The following is an 18,253-nucleotide window of genomic DNA, read 5'->3' on the forward strand; positions in this document are numbered from 1 at the left end:
CTTACATGTTTATGTATAAGGTGCATAAGTATGGCTGTAACTTGACCTCGTCTGAAGAATATTAAAAACGGCAACCATAATGCGGTTTTGTGTGCCTAATGGCACGGAGTAATTGACGGCTCCTTTCGGTAAAGAAGCTACCTGATCGCCAAATTACCCATTGAGTACTTTGCACGAAAATATGCCCAGGGGTACGAATTTGGCAATAATAATTCTGCGCGAAAAATGTCTCGTACACATTGCTTGTACCGTTGACTGAAGATTATCCTCAGTCAACGCTCGTACGTGTTGTAAAAATGTTTCTTTTTTCGTTAAAAACAGTACCCCAGTGATTAATCGAACACTTTTTCATACGGTTCGTTTTTGAAGTAATAAATGTATTCGTAAATCACGTCGTCAAAAACAAGTTTCATCAATCAATTCTCACATTGTAAAGTAGTCAAAGTTGAAAATCCGCGCCAAGGACTAGCGAGTCCCGGCAAAGCATGACCGTTAATGTTGCGTCGTCTGTTGGTTGTTATCGTTGATACGAAAACGAAGCGACCTGTCAAATATCCGTTCTAATCATGGAATTGTTGAGTAAATCGAGTTTTTCTTAGTAAAATATGCGTCTCAAACTGGTTAAAATATTACTGGTGCTCGCGTTGGTTGGTAATATAGTCGTGTGGCATAGAATATGGAGATTATTCGCGGCTCCGAGCGTCTCTCTGACGGCGACGCCGGCCGCCTCGACGGTCGAAACATCCCAAAAGGTTCATCGAGGTTTAGCGCGGTCAGTGACGATTGTTATCCGTCAATTTGAAACATTCGAAAATGACGTCTCTGCCACGGTCGAGTCCGTGATGACCGCCTTTCCGTTAATTCCCATTTTGATAATATGCGACCAGCTTCCCTATCCGCCGCTGGAACTGGACTTCAAAAATAATACAATGCGATACGTGAAGCTAATCAATCTCCAACTCAATTTTAACAAGTCCTTCGACGAAAGGAATCCCCTCTTTTTCATCAGAACAAAATTCGTTCTATTCCTTCCCGATGCTACCAGATTGAGCACCAAACAAGTATTGCAGGTACGCTTCTCGAGTTGTTACTTACTTTACTAAACTCAGTAAGAAAAATCATCGAAGTGTGCGCAAACTTAGATGAGTGAACTTGAGTATAAACTTCTGTGATGTTTGTCTCATATTTTAATACTATTTATCACGTCCCATAAATTTTATTCCATTCATGATTTTATGATGTCCAACTGTTTCAACAGCTAATAATTTTTTACCTCTATTATGCGATGATTACATAAGTTGAACATTTTCACTGTTCCAGAGTATGATTATCCAGGCGTCAAAGTTGGGGGCTGTTTCGGTGCCAGTCGGTGCCAATCCTTTAAGTTGCATTGGGATGGCACTGCGAGTAAAAGAGTGGAGCCTAGAAATGTCGAATATCGACGGATCCACGTGTGATTCTATAATCGGACGTCACGGTACTATGATTGAAGCTAGAACGTTGAGGAAATTATCCGATCCATTCATTCTGCCATTCACAGATGCTTTCTACATCCAGACTACGGCGTTGGGAGCTAAGGTATGCGATTCTATGACTTTTACAATTATCAAACATGTTGAGTATTGTAATATTTAACCAACATTATTTTTTCTCTGATCACTAAAAGCGTAGGAAATTCTTTCCCACCTAGCATCTAGCGGTACTACATGTAGTTATGGATATTTACATAGACTGACGATTTCATTGCTTATACCGTAATAGCTGATGAAATTACTACGATAATAGTTGAATGCAAAATTGCCTGCAGTATCTTCCCTTACCAAATGTAATCTACATCACGCCCAATGTAATAATTATTTTTAGCCACGTACATCGTAATATAGTCGGAAATGTTGCGGTTTATTTTTAGTGTTACATCGATTTTTGTTATCTATTTGGACGCTACACATTCTCGGTATGTGCTTGTTATGCATGTATTTAGATTCAGAGCTTGCTTTCTGGTAAGTACAACCATTATATTATTTTAATTCACCTACGTAATATACATTATGTTCTGAATTGATGAAATTCTTATCACCAACACCAAAGAAATTTGGTATCGATATGGTGAGAATATATCGTTTGGTTTTCATCTAAACTTGATTCTTAACAGATAGATCTGTTCGTACTCTTTCAGAACAGGAACATGTGGAGCTTCTTACCTCTAGCAGGAGTAGCAGGTCACTTTTCTCACTTGTACTCTTTATTGGAGTAATTTGATTTAATGCCCTTGAGATTTTTTCGAAATCAATAAGATGAAAGGGGCCAGTTTGATGTGAGAAGCTTCACATGCTTCATGTATTGCACTGAAATTCTGGAATGTGCCTTCTTTTCTCAGGTGCATATAATGAACGATCATCATTTCAACGAAGGGAAGCCACTATTTCGTAGCCATCAAGCACAGTGGAAGGTGGAGCAGTTATCTCGAAGTCGAGAACGTGAAATGTTCGAGAAATTAGGGATAAAAAAAGTGACGCGCGTATCCGGGTCTGTCGAATGGTACGGCTGTTCTCGAGAGACCCCAAGATGTTTCGGATCCGTTGTTAATGGAATACCATCCTACCTTTATCAAAACCGATACACACCTCCCTGTTGTTTAACGGGCCTGAGAAGAGTAGCCCATCATGTATTTGATAAGCTGGAAGAAGTTGGCATTCGGTTCTGGATTGAAGGAGATTCGCTGCTAGGGGCGATGAGAAATGGAGATATATTACCATGGGGTCATCAAGTTGACGTAGGATTGAATCGTGACGATATTATGAGGTCTCCGTGGTTGGCCAGAGCTAGGAACAAGCCGGTAACAGATAACCAGGGATTCATTTGGGAAAAAGCTACGGAGGGTGAATTTTTTAAAGTTCAATACTCCAAAACAAACCATCTTCACGTCAATTTGCTTCCATTTTATTCTGAAAATGGTACGATGATGAAAGATGCCTGGTTTTTGAAGAACAAGGATTTTCCGGAGCAATTTTTACATCCGATGTCCAGTATTGAATTCGCCGGCAGACAAGTACCGTGTCCAAATAATATTAGAGATTTTTTAGAAATAAAATATTATAAAGGTGTGATAGAAAACCCTGAAGTACCTGGAAAACTCTTTCCTGATTAGAAATTTTTGAAAACCATCTTTTTCATATCACACAACGGATTGATTAAATCGCTGTAATACCTAGTTATAGTTTAATTTTTTTTTTTATCATCATATAATGATTGACTTTTAAGAGACGTAACCCGAATTATTAACTTGTCAAACAATGCGATCAACTTGAAAAGTTGTATTTCCTTGAAATTATGACAACTTCTGTATGTGTATTTCTTTTTCCACAACATTACTATTTACATTTTTCATTTTTTGAAATTATTATCACTTTAGAAGATTAATAGAGATAACTTTCAGAATATTTCGAAGAAAAGTCAGCTAGGCTGGGCGTTTCGTCCTATTCTTTTTCTGCCTAGGTAACAAAATATATTCGTGTGAATATCATTTGAATAATAATTATCGACTTCTCATTTTGTCCGCAAGTTTGTTAGATATATTTTGTGAGCTCCATACTGGTAATGAATTTACCGTTGCTTTTCATCTCTACCTTTTCTCAGCAATACTATCATAAAATTATTGTTTTTGTCATAAATTTGTGCTTCTGGTATATACCGATAGTACTGCGAGAAATTTTGAATAGTTACGACATTTTTTTTCATCAAATGTTGATAGTGAGTAAGGGTTGACACGTGCGGCTTTATGATAAAGACCAAAAACTTAATCTTAACCCAGAATTCAGAATCGTTGAAGGTTTTGGTAGGAGTTTTCTTGTTACGTAGTTATACATATACCATGTATATTCAAAGAGGCTATATATAAATGTTACATATTCATACATGGATCGACACAGTCATTATCTTCAATGCTAAGAATGTGTGGTTGCCTTTTTTTCGACGAAAAAAAAAAAAAAGAAGAAGAAGAAAAATATTTCGCTAAGAGCGTGAATAATAATATGGATTTTCTATGTGACGTCGACATTTAATATTAGGCTTATTCTAATATTCCATCATTTACATTTACTTGCTACTATAGGTACATATGTAGGTACATAATTGAAAGAATGAATTAATCTGTCTTCATCATTCTCTTGTGATATCTTTATTAACAATTTACAATGACACAGGGCGGTGTCCCATTAGTTTACACAATGCAAGACCCATCCAGATAAAAACTCGTATAACAATTATTTAACTATTGTAGATCTAGCAACAAATGTCCAATATGGATTTCTGAAATAAATTATCTGAATATTTTGACTCTCAATTTGTCGTGCCCAATTATTTCACGTTTGCTCTGTAACTTCAAAGGGATGAAAGAGAAGCAAACTGAGTTTCCTTGATTTGTTCAAATATTGGACGCATAAGTTGTGAACAAATTATATATTAAATTTGTAAATTTACGAAAACTATAGAAAACTTACATTCGACTCAAGTGGCTCAATCCACAGAGTGATAAAGTTAATTTAACTCATTCAATATTTTGATAAATATAAATCCTTGCATCAATAATTTCACAACAAAACATAAAAATATTAAACACGATTCAAATATATTCATTTATAAAAGTAATATTATATATTCAAATATTTCCAAGAATATCTCATCTCAGTTATTTCTTTCTATTTGGATAAAGTTCTATTTAATTTGTATTTCGCAGAATATCTAATTTGTTATTCTAACGTCTGGTGGGGGAACTAAAACTGGCGGTTCTCTAACAAAGCTCAGAAGCCGTTCTAATTTTAACGCTTCTAATTCGTACTGTGTCATTTGCAACTGCTTTTTCGTCGGCTTTATTTTGAGTCGTAAATTTGGTGATAATTTCAGCGTGTGTACTGTTCCCCTGTTAATTATAATGTAGATAATAGATTAGTGATTACCGATGAGAAATCGTAGAAGCGTGAAGATATTTTGTACTCTTATTTTTTTCGTTACATATAATCACACTTACTTATCATCCCCAACGATTATGAAAGGCAGTGCAGCATTAAATGCCAGTCTAGTTAGCTTGTTCCTTCTTTTACTAACAATTGCTTGAGTACAAATCGGCCGATATTTATTTATATTCAAGTCAAACACTGTAACTTTTCCATCGTTCGACACACAAGCCAAAACTGTTGAACTGTACGGAGCCCATTGAACATCCCCGATCGGCACTCCAAGGTCAAACATGAACAGAGGCTCTCTGAAATATATGTCATTCTTAAAGTATTGTAATATACACTCGGAACAAATACAATTGCTTTCAACCATTATTTTAAATTTTGGACATAGTTAAGATTAAAAATTTAATGCACAACTAACAGCCTTTCGTCTTCCCATATTTTGATTCTCCAGTCGCCGGAACAGCTAGCAAATATGCTTGAATTGTATTTGTTGAAGACAATTCTGTGTACAGGCATATTATGGGCTTCGTCATAAGTCCTCATGTATATACTGCTGTAAGCCGTATTGCACTTGTAAATCGTACCTTCTTCAGTTCCCACTAGAAATATATTTCCATCGTTCGGATGGAAAGCTATGCATGTTCCACATCCTGGAGAAAAAAATGTTAGATTGATACTCCTCGATACCTTTTAATTTTTTATCTAGAGTACCTATTGTAATTTATTTCTCACACCATGTTATTTTTGTTTCGTACCTTTCAGGGTAATCATGGTACCATCTGGCCCGGGAATAGGAGGTCTGTCAAGATATAATGTCATAATGGTGGTGACACCTAAATCGTTCTGATTTAACACCCAATGATTGATTTTCCCATCTATGCTTACACTATAGAAGGTAAGATTTCCTTCTTCGGTATCTGGCGCCCATCTCACCTAGGAACTCGGTGTACAATAAAATTCGTATTCATTTTACGAAAAGCGAAATTTACCGAAGCGAACAATTGTTAAGCACAACGTACCTCCCATACAATACCTCCGTGCTTTTGCGTAACTTCATTGCTCTTATATTGCGGCTCTGTTGGTGGCAACATTATGTTGTACACTGCTACTGTACCATCCATTGTTCCTTTATAAGACATAAATATTATGGAATAACGATACATGCAAGAATCATCAAATTTGAGTCGAGAACTTGACTAGCAAGATCTAGAAGTATACCATACAATCGATTTTTTGATAGAATGGATTCAAATGTGTTGACGTATTTTTAGTCTTTTACGAAAAGTTTTAACATCACTGATCTCATTTTCTCTACATACGACTGTTGTCTTTACCAATGACCAGCAAATGGGGGTGTTGAGCATTGAAGTCTAGACACATGACGGGAGAATCGGTCGGGCAAATCCACTCTGGATATGATGGATTTTTAAGACTGAAGAGACAGACGTTTCCTGTGCTTACTGGACTCCCAAATGACACTAAAACGTGAAGTTCAGTCTACAGTATTTGAAATAATATTCGATATTGCTGTACACTATGTTCAATTTTTAGTCATATGTTTACGATGTACTAACTTGTTCCAAAAGCCACAGCAAAGAAATCATTGTATCTTCCGTTGAAGCACATGTCGGTGACATCGTGCTTCTTTGATTTCTCATAACTAAACTTCCACAGCGGCAATAGAGAGCCTTCGCCGTCTTTGAACTCGTCGCTTGGATCATTCCAGTACCGATAGTCTGTATAATTTGATTACTTAGGGTGATTGAGAAGAAACACTTCAGAGTTTAAGATGCTCTTGTTATCTCAGATGAATCCATGTTAATTATTGCTCGTATGAAAAGTGAACAAGTTTGAGTATTCACCTTGAGATATTTCATTGAAAATATTTTGATTCACCATTCTTTCCAATGTTTTAGAAGCCTGCAACATTCTAATGTTCGCAGCCATTGCTTCCATCTGAGCTTTTCGTTTTAAATCCTCTTTCTTTGGTTGAGGTAAAGGTACTTTTCTTTCCTTTTCTTTTTCTCGTTGTTGCTGAGCATAATCTTCCTACGATGGCATTTGAAGAGACATTTGAAAATATTCTTATTTTTAAACATGTTCGCGCTTGATCGAACTTTTACGACAAACCTGATATTCATCGAATATTATCCACTGGAAAACGTGCGCGTTGAATGTTGCTCTTGGTGGAGGTACGGTTTGAGTAGACATTTCCTGAAATTATAATTTCGGTTATCTTGTAAGGTTGACAAATGATCATTAAATGCTATTATACATCATGGAAGTAATCAAATTATGTACCGTCATTGGTATGTTTGCCCACAGTGACATTATTAATGCAAAACTTCTTTTTGTTCAAACGTAAATTGTATCGAAACTACTCACTCACCCTCATAAGATTATTATAGGTCAGAGCAGCTCTTTCGCAGAAGTTGAATTGATTGGGAACTTTTTTTGGCTTTACTACCTCACCCTCCTCCTCGTCTGGTTCAGGCTCAGGTTCAGGTTCTTGTTGGGCCTCTGCAGGCTTCTCAGCATCCTCTATTTTTTCTGTTGGTTAATGAAAGGTGAGAGCAATTGAAAATGAGTAGCTCTTTGGATTAGTTAATACACGATCAGCCAAGATATTTGATTTTATACCTTCGTCCTCTTGGTTAGCGTCTTGCCCATCTTCTTCTTCTTCGTGACCTTGCTCTTCCTCTTCGTCATCTTCGTCTCTCTCGACTAAGAAATCTATCGGTTCTTCCTGAGTATCCACTAAAGAAATATTACTGTCTCAAGATTATGATAGGCTAAGATCTTGCCGCGTCAAATAACAAATTTAACTTTGTGCATTGTTGGGTGATGTGCGTGTTTCTTCGCGCAAATATTTATACTTCATCACAATGGTACTTGCTGATAATTCCTCCCGATATTTGAATTCTCGCTTCCTCTGACTCTTTGTGTAATATCGTTCCTGGTATGTTCAAAAGCGTTACCAAATGCGGCGGGTTTGGCAATCTGACGAACTCTCTTTGCCTCCATGACCACTCGACAAGCGCATCTGGAATACGGGTATTGTGCATCATCAGAACTCTCGCAATTTCTTCCTGCAGTTCCTGTGTTGATAAAATTTACATGTAATGACTTGAGAACTCTGACAAAATCTTAAAGTCTTGACGTCGATACTCCATATATAAATGTAGTATTATTTTGAGTGGCGATATAATGCTTAGCGACAAGTAACCGACAAATATATCATTTTCAATCTAGATATTTACTTACGATTTCTGGTAACTGTAGCTGGTCATCTGGTTTGAGGTGAATTTTTCCTCGCATCCAATCCATGTCCCCTCCTCCCATGTCCTGGCGCGACATGCGGCTCTTTTCTTTGCTAAGATTCAGCGACATTTGCTGAAAGTAACAAGTGTACAACATTAAATTTTCACTTCCAAATAGTCGGATGTTCTTTTCCTGACTTATTCTCAATTTCCATATGCTCGATCATCTTGTTCTCGTAATGTTTAAAAAAAGCAACTATTCGTGCGGACATACTGTCATATCGGATATCTTGGAGATTTGTTTCTTGGGTTGTTGTATCGGCATTGTGTTTACAGACGGCTAACTGTTGATATTTATAGAGATCTGAAACTCCTTCAGCCAGCTATACGCGTCTATTGAGCCTTTTATAGTAAATCACTAATATTTCCACAAACACAATTTGATCGGATATTGTTTGTCTTGTGAAGTAATTTTGATAATTCATCAAGTTATTCGAAGATTTGAGCAGTTAAATATTAGTTTGGCATAGAATGTGATGTGTAATTTTTTAATTATGTGCCTCGCATTGCAGTGGAAATTTTTATTTTTGACAGCGAATTGCGGGCTGTTCTGTTCTGCAGCTGGAACCAGTTGGAACTCTATTATTTTTTTTACACAATCTTTTGTTTTATTCTTACATCCTCTTGATACAATTCAATGGTTGCTAGGGTAGATAACAAGGAGAACCGTACTGATAGCTCACACAATTTCCTGGACTCATTTCCGCTTAATTTATGTGTTCTCTAAGAGATCTTATTGAGAGTAAATATTTTCAGAGTTTGAAACTTGAGCTCAACTTTCGAGTTAATATATTTTTTTTCTATGCATTTTAATCATTGTACAGTGAAAAGTTTCTTTAAATTTCTATAACTTTCCATCAGTTAATGGCCGCTGTATTTCCCTCGTATGAAAGATTTTGTAGAAGCAAAATCCTCTGGAAATTGCTACAAAATAAACCGATATTATAAAAATGAAAATACGAAATAAAAAATACGGTGGAGTGCAGATCGAAAAATCTTCATATAATATATTGGACGATTTTTATTATTTATCATCACTCAACTGGTAGGAATCAACACAATGATTATACGATATAATCTCGCGTTAGTATAACAAATTTTATAATGTATTTATTTGTGATGTTTGCCTAAATACTAAATTTGGAAATGTTTTTTTTCCTTAATGAATTGCTTTCATTCATGTAAACATGTCCCTGATGCGGTAAAATTTCCACTATCGCGTTTCATGATGGAACAGATCAATACTATCCAGCATTACCTCATGGCACTGTTGTAACAGTTCAACAAGTTTCGTGTGTGCAGCAAGGATTCATTCAGTTTGTAAATATGCTTTCACGAACTATCAGATTGTTCTGATATTAGTTTGCAAATTATCTCGCAATTAATAAAGTGATACTTGAAAACCCTGTGCTACTAGTGAGACGTACAATTGTTTGGAAAATTATGTTATGGAAAGTGTAAGTCAATGCCTAAATACTGTTTTCTCTACTTGGAATCATCTCATCATCATCTCATCTTGGGTAAAAAAATAACAGATGTATTTAAAACGGTTCTCTTGAGAAACAGCATATGATTTTTCTCTTCTCTGTATTTACCAATAATTATCGTAATCAGTGCAATTTTTGAACAGAGTCACATAGCGGATCATTTTAAAAGGTATACAGTTACTTTGATAACGATTTGTTTTTCCAACTGGAACAGATAGCCGGATGTATAACGGATTGAAACATTGTTAATTCCAATCTTCTAAAATGATGGAGGATAGTGGAATAGAAAGTGATCCAAAAGCCTTGAATCAGCTGGAGGACGAAAGATTATTTCCGGTGCGTAAGATTAAAAGCTGATCTTGAACAATTTAAATGTAGTACAATTCTCAACCGTATTTACTTTTTAGGGCAGTGACAGCAGTAGCAGTAGTAATCACGTACCAACGCCACAGCGAAGCACTACCAAGCAGTTGCAGAAGAAACTGGGTAAAGCTGATAATCCATCTTTTTCTCCTCAGAACATGCATGAGCTATAGATTATCGCACAGAAAGAGCAATGCAAATATTTACATTCTGTAATAACGCAAGTTTCAATTCATTTAACACAGAGGCTCGCATCGAGCAAGCAAAAAGAATTCAACGGAATTCTGAGTACAAAAAACTGCCCAATAGTGGCATCGGGAATTCTGGTTCTGGAAGTAGTACGGGACTCATTTCTATTCAAAGATTGCCTATACCGCACAAAGGGAAGGAGCATCATCCGTTGGTCGAATATTGGGAAAGTGACAGTGAAAGGTATCGTGAACGATTATTGTAGTAATCTCACTTATGTATCTATAAAAAAAAAATGCTGGTTGAAAATCTGAGGTCTCGATCTGCATTTGACAATTTTTTTATCGACTTTGTGCAATGAAAATACAGTATTTTTTATTTATTCCTTCCAGCGAAGACGAGATGACGTTGTACCCTCTCTCTCGTTCCAAAGACTCAAACAAACACAAACAGGACCTAACGGATACATTCAGCATCGAAGAGTTGAGCGAAGGAAGCGAGGACTCGTTACACTTGGGTCCAGCCCAGTCGTCTCATCCTCATGCGCGTACATATACTCCGGTTGGGTGTTTCACCTGCCATTGCCATATATTGTAAATCATTTGAAAGCAAGCTGATGGCCAAATAATACAATGCTTTAATCTCGTCTGTCGTATACAGTTTGTGACGATAGTTACTCTCATTGCCAATGATAACGACTATATTTAAAGAATGCTGAGATTCCGAACTTGAATCTATCGATACATAATTTTGCATTAATATTATTGTCTGGATACGTCATCGATGAGAAGTCGTTTTTGTTCATTATTCAGAAAAGTGTATTCCTTGGATATTGGATGCAATATTAATAGTTACTTGTACGCCATAGATTCAAAACACCAATGCATTCTGCTTAAAAGTATTTTGCAGTTTAAGTTTCAACTAAGTTACGTGATATCGTCATATCAATGCTATAACATTGGCCGAATGAAACCGTGCTTCCTATTTTACTACGGCTAGAGCTCTGTACTGATTAACTGACTTTTAGAGCGATGCCATCTCTGATTTGATATAAAAATGTATAGCAGCGTTTAGCGTTGCATGTTACATCGTGAGTGTTTATGAATATAAAACGAAGGTAGAAAATTAGAATCTTGAAATAAACAATTTAAAATTAAGGCACAACGATTGTCATGAACTAAAAGAAGTATCTGCAATTCCACATTTTTGCCTAAAGAATTTGAGCCGGAATAACATTTAAATATTATTTTCATTTCTGATTAATCAGAAGACACATGTCAATTGTTATGAATGGATTTTGATATTCCAATTTCTATATAATTTGAATAAGATGTTTTTTATATCACAGTTTATTTGCACATTGTTGATTACTCAGCCTTTAGAGTGTTTGTTATTTTTATATTTAATTTACAACTAAAGGCAACGCGTATTTTATTTGACTGTTCGTAGATGGAAATTATAAGTTGTTAACTATTAAATGCACAAACGACAACGATTAAAGATAGTATACAGTATAAGTATATGTACGTAATGTATGATATACGCAGAGATAAAAATATAAATTATATAACTGTTTATTGCATAACGTTAGCTTTATTATAGTCATCAAAATATCTTATATATACAATACGGTGTTCCTGAAAAAAATGAATTTGCGATTTTTCACCGTGGCACCCCCTAAAAGTTTGTTTGGGTCAAAACAAAGATTCTGACAAAAGATTAAACGTTCTACGTTATGTGGAAGATCGAGTTTATTTGATTTTTCACTTTTTCCCATTTTTTTTTTTGAATTTGTATAGTAATACATTGTAGCACGTCACTTATTATTTTTTCCCTGACATTTATATGCAACACAAAGTTCACGATCTATAACGCAACGATATATCATCCGGGAATCTTATCCTCCTAAATTGAAAGTTCACATTGAATTATAACTATTTTATGAGATTGAATTAATAATGAAATGATCGTCAGATACACTTCTCGAACATGAAGTGGAGACTTAATATTACAAGTGCAGGTCTTCTTCGTGACGTAAATATATATTATGATTGATGTAAGCAATGAAAACAATTTTTTATTCGCGATACTTCAAAAATTATTAACAAAGTATAAAAGTGTAAAATAAGCCTAGCGTGATCTTCCACACATCAAATAAATCGCTCACCTTTTACCAGAACCTTTCTTTTAAAGAAAACAAATTTTTTAGATGGTGCCATGGTGAAAAATCGCAAATCATTTTTCTCCGAAACACCCTAAAATAGTAGGTGAACCTTTTTTAAATCGAATCTGATTTAAATAAAGCGAGAAAACGAAACATTAGAAATTAACAACACTTCTGTACTAGCATTATTGGACCAAGAGAGAAATAAAATAAGCTGTGACTGAAAGCACGATTTCGTGAGCTTTCATTTGTTCCTGAAAACGGAAAATTAGATAGAGAATAATTAAACTTTATACATACGACAAAATATAACGCAGTACTTATAAATAGATGATTTGTATTCGCGCGGGTGTCGGCAAAAAGGAAACTTGCAGATGCGGAAGAGACGGTTGTTTTCCTGTTCTTCCGCGACACCTGGCGCGTTTCTTGAAAACTACCTGAAGGTAGTTTCCTCTCTACCTGAAGTAAAAAAATTCGCCACGACGCTCCAACTTTAGAGACTAATAATTTGAAAGGTAACAATAATTATGCGTTACTTACGATCGCCAAGCACCGTTTTTACGCCGCGTATTTTCTCCACTCCTCATTAAACCTCCCTTTTTATTCCCGGGCCAAAACACGTTCACAACTCATCGAAAATGTATCGACAGTTTATACGTAACAAACTTCAGGGTGTTGAAAAAATCGTTCGGCATCAACTTCAATCGAAGACGATATACAGTCTGATTGATATTCGTTCGTATAAATTAGCGAAAAAAGTCCAGTAACATGGTTTTTTTTGTTTTCTTTCTTTAAACATCGTTGGGACTATTTGATTTGCGGATTAGATAATAACACAGGAACAATTGTTCGGAGCTTACTGACAAGTGTTTTTCAAAGAAAAATTGACAATTTTTTTTTGTACGGGGGCGTCTGCAGATTTAGTTTAGCCCTCTACGACGTTCGATTTTTGAAAAAAGCACGGATTGGAAGCAGAGGCAAGTTGGCGGTGTAGCCGCTTCTTAAAATGGCGCTCCGGTCGGAATCGGGGGTGCGAGATTTCCGAGGGCAGATCGTGAAGAGTGGGGTCGAGGGTGTTTCAGTTTCAGTGTGAGGCCGGCTGCTAGCCGCCCAGCATCGAAATTGGAATTACACCTCGCCGTGTTATCGAATAAAGAGATCCGAAAGCGAGATGGAGGTCTTTTCCTAAGGTGGCAACCTCCGCGGCATGCGTCGCAATCGATAAAAACTGGTGAACCCCTAATTCCTTCCCTCGTCCCACCTGATAAATACAAAACTGCACGAAAGAAACAATCAATCGAAGGAAAGAAATAAAAAAATTAATTCAAAAAAATATAACCTCTGCACATTGCCGATTCGGAGTGACTGACGGAATGTCGGAATTCGCGTTTAAAAATTGTTGTGTACTTCGCCGTTGCTCGGCATAATAATAAGAAGAGGAGGAAGAAAATAAGAAGAATAACCGTGACCGTTCGGTGCTCGTTGACAGAATTCGTCGTTACGTAAACTGGACCCGATATATCAACTTATAAATCCATCAAGCATAAAAGAGAAACCGAAACGTCATACTTAAACAAAAGACGCTCGGACTTGTCAATCAAAAACAATAAAGAAACCATAACCACCCCTGCATAATTTTGCTCCTCAATTTCACAACGTACAAATTATCTATCAAAATCACTGTGAATTATCTGTAATTAATTGTTACCGAATACAACAAGTCTTCGTTTCGTCGTTACACAGTTGAACGGCTTATCTAATTATCACAGCACTCTTGCATCCGTACGCTTCGTACGAAACCGAACGAAGAAAAAAACGTACGGTAATTTAACGGTTCGTTCTCACGCGGTCATCAAAATTTGGTACATAGAAGCATAGGGATAGTATACAAATATCAAAAAAGATTCGTAAGGCTGAAACAGATGTGCTTGAGGTAAAAATTTGCAAAAAGGCCAAGAATAAAGGCGAACGAAAAAAAGTCTTCTTTTCTTTGGGGTTTTTCCCTCCGCATTTCGATGTGATATTTTACACGCAGTCTTTGATTGGCCCAATAGCGGTGCTTTTCGTGTACACGAAAGAATAAGTAAAAGAGCGAGAGAAAAAAAATTAAATGACATAGATAAATAAATAAGTAAATAAACGTAAACGGACATTGTCACCAGCCTACACACAATAGTTTAGTAATATTTAATCGTCGTGCTCTTTCTAGTCCAGGGTCCCGTGTTTATAAATTTTAACAAATCAATTCGACGGTTAAAAGCCGTCCGAATATGTAGAAAAATAACGAAATAAAAGCCTAAAAGAGAAACTAGGAATTGTATAGTTCGCCGGGGATAAAATTGGTTTCGTACAATTATCGCAAGCAGGAATTGCAATTGCTACAAGTATATACGTATAGAAGAAACGAAGAAGCTACGAAAGGAGGGCAGCTAATTAATGAACTCGTCGGTTTGAAGTTTGATTAAAGAAAAAAACCGAGCAAATCGAATCTGTATAAATAAACAAGCGTGCCACGGGTCTGGAAAAAATCGATTGATAAAATTCCCGTCGTTCATATAATCGGCAACGTGTCATTTCCACACTGCAGTTGAATATCGACGAAAATTGATAATCCAGTTCTTACGAGCCGTTGTAATATTATACGTACATATAAATATCCACGTACGCTTTACGTATGTGAAGTAAAGAAAAAAAAGACGAACACTATATACAGAGTTATTTATTATCAGATTGTGAGAAAAAATAAAAATATGTAACGCACCCCTTTACGCCGACAATTGTGCAGAAAGATAATAACGAATCGCGTAAATTACAACGCTGGCGATTAAACGGTATTTTTGAATCGAGTACCGCTGCTGCTGCACGGGCTCGTTTATTTATAATCGAGGCAATAAGGGGTAGTCGAATGATCTTTGCACCCGAGAGCTTTCTCTCCTACCGTATAAAACGCGTCACGATCAAATTTATTCAGCTCTCTTTCGTCCCGCTATTTCTCTCAAAAATTATTCGAAAATCGAGCTTGCGCTGAGTAATCTCAAAATCAAAATAAAGAAAAAAAGAAAAGAAAAAAAATAAACAAATAAAATGAAATAAAATAAAAATTTCCCGAAACACAAATAGCTCGACTCGAAAAACCGTAACAATATCCTCCATCTGTCATACATAATATGTGTATATCGATTGTGACTGTGATCTTTTTAAGGATATAAATAAAAAAAAAAAAAAAAAAAAAAACGACAGCAAAAAATAAACAAAACAAATCTCTTGTGATACTAAGGATATACGTACGCGTGTAAACGAGGAAAGGAATTAACCAAAGTGATTAAGAATCGCCAGACTTTGCAACAGCATCTCGCGACTTATTCGCGACTTATTCGCGACGGGACTGAAACCGATCGTTAACAACCGAAGTAAGGGAGATAGATATCTATCTACACCCAACACAGAGGTATAAGCCATAAGCTATAAGGAGCGAAGGAGCCGAGGAGGATCGAGGGAGAGCATCAACCGGGTCTGTGTAGTAATCTATCCTACGGTCCGCGTCGTCGTCAGTTTTGTATAAACCCCTCCTCCTGGACAGCAAGCAGACTCGTGTGCTTCAGGCCAACAAGTATAACCGAGGAAAATGATTCAGTGGCTCGCATCGCCTCGTCAAAGACTCGCGATTAGCCGCTTCTCCTTCACCTCACGGATTATAACCTCGAGGATTGTTACCGATGAACACGTGAAAAATTATAACGCCGTTAAACACCGTATATAAATATAAATACACACACACACCGCGTGTAAAAACACTCGACGCGGATTGCGATTTGTGATTTCTTTCGCCCTCTGTTACTCTTCGTTTTCAGTGTTTCGTTCGTCAAACCGCGCGCGAAGTGTTTTCAGTTTGTATATTCTGGTTCTTCGATCGATATCGTTTTAATTATTGACATGGTGCAGCGATCGAGTGTCTACTCTTCTTGGCTTAATTACGCTGCCTCGTGATCACCGTCGAAACGACGAAAACTCTTCTTCAAAGGTACGTAGAATCGTATCTGTGTGTGTGTGTTTGTACGCTAAATCCGGCTCATCATTACCCCCGTGTTTACACACGCATTAATCTAATACCCGACACGTTCGTCGATGCATGCATCGTTGATTTTACCTCGCCTCCAATCCCCTCTTACAAATTGTAGGTATTCAGAAGTACTTGTACACGCTCGTGTCTCCGATCTCATGTGCCTTGGAATACTTGAGCATTTTTCATTCACAATTCGTCCGGTCAAATTCTAACGTACAAGCGACAGTCGGGTTTGGAAATTGTGACACTTTATCATAATCGGTTGAATATATATCTCGCAGTTATTCCCATCGTTTCAATGAAATAAGGTGTACGTAGAATGGTCATTGGTGTACGATAAGCTTTTGTGCGTATGATATATTCGTGAAATTATCGCAAACCACCCTCGAGGGTTGATATAGTTGTATAATCGCGACGTGTAATCGTTACATTATCGATAGTAGCCGAAGCCGTAAGCTGTAACGTTTTGGAATATAACGTGTCACAAGTAAAATGAGACACGTGATTTGTGTCAATAAGAAATTGAAGCGAACAAATTAAGATCAAGTGCGGAAGAAGTTTAATACGGAATTTTTCATTTTCAAAGACCGAAGTTGGCAAACGTTATTGAAAATCGTTATCCCGCAATTTTAGGAATGTTTGAAACGTGAAACAAGGTTAAACGTATTCGTATGTTTAGAAACTCGACAATCTTAAAATTTTATCCCGAATATTTCGTCACGTTCTAACATCACTAGCTTCAGTCTCGTGAATTTTAACAATCGCCGATATTCTTTCGAACGTTTATTAGACAGGTATATTTTGTCAAAGAAAGAAAACTGCGTAAAAGTAACGCGGGACTTTGACACGTGGATCATAGATCCATGCGATATTGTCAGTGAGAATTAGACTGCAATTTTTGTCTTTTATTTAAACGTGACGATTATCCGTTTGATACAACTATTATTTCGAGATAACCTTGGGTTCGTTTAATTATCGTGCATGCATCTCTTAGCTGCAGTATAATTGGAGGTCCCGTGCTTAGCCGGCTTCATTGTTTTCCAGCTGTGACATTCTGCCCACGATCCGCGCTTCCGTAGTTCCTGAAAACATCGGTATTACATGCGCAAAACGTTGTTACCGGTACGACGTATTATTACACGTTATATGTACACAAACCTCGGCATTGTTTCCGAGCGTCGAGTCGGGGCTTCGCGTGAGTGTAAAAGAAGAGAAAAAAAAAAAAAAACAAAAAAGAAGAAGAATCTACGTTGTTCTCTTTGTGCTAGATTTCAACCAACACGTGACAATAAAGTTTACGTACACGTTTCAAAGAGTCTTAAATCGTTTGGCCTCTGCTCGCTTGTTCGTAAAATTAAAAAATTAGAACAAAAAAAAAAAAAGAAATAAAAAATTAAACCAGTCCGTAAAGTATTAAAATCGTTTGACCCAGACTTTCCGTCATAAGTCGAACAGCGCCCGGCTTTCTGTTACCGGGAGCTTTTAAAGCTCTCATTTTTCACATTTTTCTTCTCTCGTCTCACTCGTAATTATTGCCCCGCCTCTCTTCCTCCCTACCTCGGCTCCGCGGCAACTAAACAGCCCACTTTTCAACCTCCCGCTCGCCTTGTTAATCAAGTTCCGAAGGGTTTCAATATGCAATTTGATCTCACCGCTGGATTCTCTCCGAGCTTTTTTCCATACCTTACCTCGTTGGAAATGACACT

At 36.8% G+C, this 18,253-nt stretch overlaps 4 protein-coding genes across 8 annotated transcripts in view; 3 read left to right on the forward strand and 1 right to left on the reverse strand.

Annotated features, from left to right (window-relative positions):
• The first annotated feature begins 124 nt into the window (after positions 1–124).
• On the forward strand, positions 125–4,342 carry LOC107225693 (fukutin-related protein). Of its 2 annotated transcripts, XM_046742116.1 has the most exons (4): positions 125–1,070; positions 1,321–1,578; positions 1,982–2,000; positions 2,378–2,578. In XM_046742116.1, the coding sequence occupies exons 1-4, from the start codon at positions 606–608 to the stop codon at positions 2,428–2,430; spliced, it is 795 nt and encodes a 264-aa protein (XP_046598072.1). In that variant the 5' UTR covers positions 125–605; the 3' UTR covers positions 2,431–2,578. The 2 variants fall into 2 exon arrangements, with proteins under 2 accessions (XP_046598072.1, XP_015521728.1); XM_015666242.2 differs by lacking the exon at positions 1,982–2,000 and having other exon boundaries at positions 129–1,070; positions 2,378–4,342.
• A 267-nt stretch (positions 4,343–4,609) lies between these two features.
• LOC107225646 (dynein intermediate chain 2, ciliary) overlaps positions 4,610–18,253 on the reverse strand; it is a 46,908-nt gene continuing 33,264 nt past the window's right edge. The window contains exons 1-14 of one of the 2 annotated variants that reach the window (XM_046742056.1): positions 8,496–9,266; positions 8,226–8,354; positions 7,858–8,059; positions 7,602–7,718; positions 7,351–7,511; positions 7,092–7,175; positions 6,824–7,010; positions 6,536–6,697; positions 6,296–6,439; positions 5,981–6,087; positions 5,717–5,894; positions 5,380–5,611; positions 5,027–5,260; positions 4,610–4,918 (exon numbers count right to left, since the gene is read on the reverse strand). In XM_046742056.1, the coding sequence (XP_046598012.1) occupies positions 4,741–4,918; positions 5,027–5,260; positions 5,380–5,611; positions 5,717–5,894; positions 5,981–6,087; positions 6,296–6,439; positions 6,536–6,697; positions 6,824–7,010; positions 7,092–7,175; positions 7,351–7,511; positions 7,602–7,718; positions 7,858–8,059; positions 8,226–8,354; positions 8,496–8,546 (2,166 nt within the window). In that variant the 5' untranslated portion in view covers positions 8,547–9,266 and the 3' untranslated portion in view covers positions 4,610–4,740. Of the gene's footprint in view, positions 4,919–5,026; positions 5,261–5,379; positions 5,612–5,716; positions 5,895–5,980; positions 6,088–6,295; positions 6,440–6,535; positions 6,698–6,823; positions 7,011–7,091; positions 7,176–7,350; positions 7,512–7,601; positions 7,719–7,857; positions 8,060–8,225; positions 8,355–8,495; positions 9,267–18,253 lie in introns of those variants that run through there. The other variant, XM_046742049.1, reaches the window with a different exon arrangement.
• Positions 5,724–11,887, forward strand: LOC107225799. Of its 2 annotated transcripts, none has more exons than XM_015666385.2 (5): positions 5,724–5,856; positions 9,983–10,104; positions 10,176–10,254; positions 10,377–10,563; positions 10,713–11,887. In XM_015666385.2, the coding sequence occupies exons 2-5, from the start codon at positions 10,033–10,035 to the stop codon at positions 10,915–10,917; spliced, it is 543 nt and encodes a 180-aa protein (XP_015521871.1). In that variant the 5' UTR covers positions 5,724–5,856; positions 9,983–10,032; the 3' UTR covers positions 10,918–11,887. The 2 variants fall into 2 exon arrangements, with proteins under 2 accessions (XP_015521871.1, XP_046598150.1); XM_046742194.1 differs by lacking the exon at positions 5,724–5,856 and adding an exon at positions 9,556–9,738.
• Positions 13,671–18,253, forward strand: part of LOC107225713 (potassium/sodium hyperpolarization-activated cyclic nucleotide-gated channel 2) — a 167,109-nt gene continuing 162,526 nt past the window's right edge. Inside the window, exon 1 of one of the 2 annotated variants that reach the window (XM_046741971.1) lies at positions 13,671–16,505. The gene's annotated coding sequence lies outside the window, so the exon portion shown is untranslated. The remainder of the gene's footprint in view (positions 16,506–18,253) is intronic. The other variant, XM_046741976.1, reaches the window with a different exon arrangement.

Source organism: Neodiprion lecontei, chromosome 1 (assembly GCF_021901455.1).
Source record: "Neodiprion lecontei isolate iyNeoLeco1 chromosome 1, iyNeoLeco1.1, whole genome shotgun sequence".
Classification (NCBI taxonomy): Eukaryota; Metazoa; Arthropoda; class Insecta; order Hymenoptera; family Diprionidae; genus Neodiprion; species Neodiprion lecontei.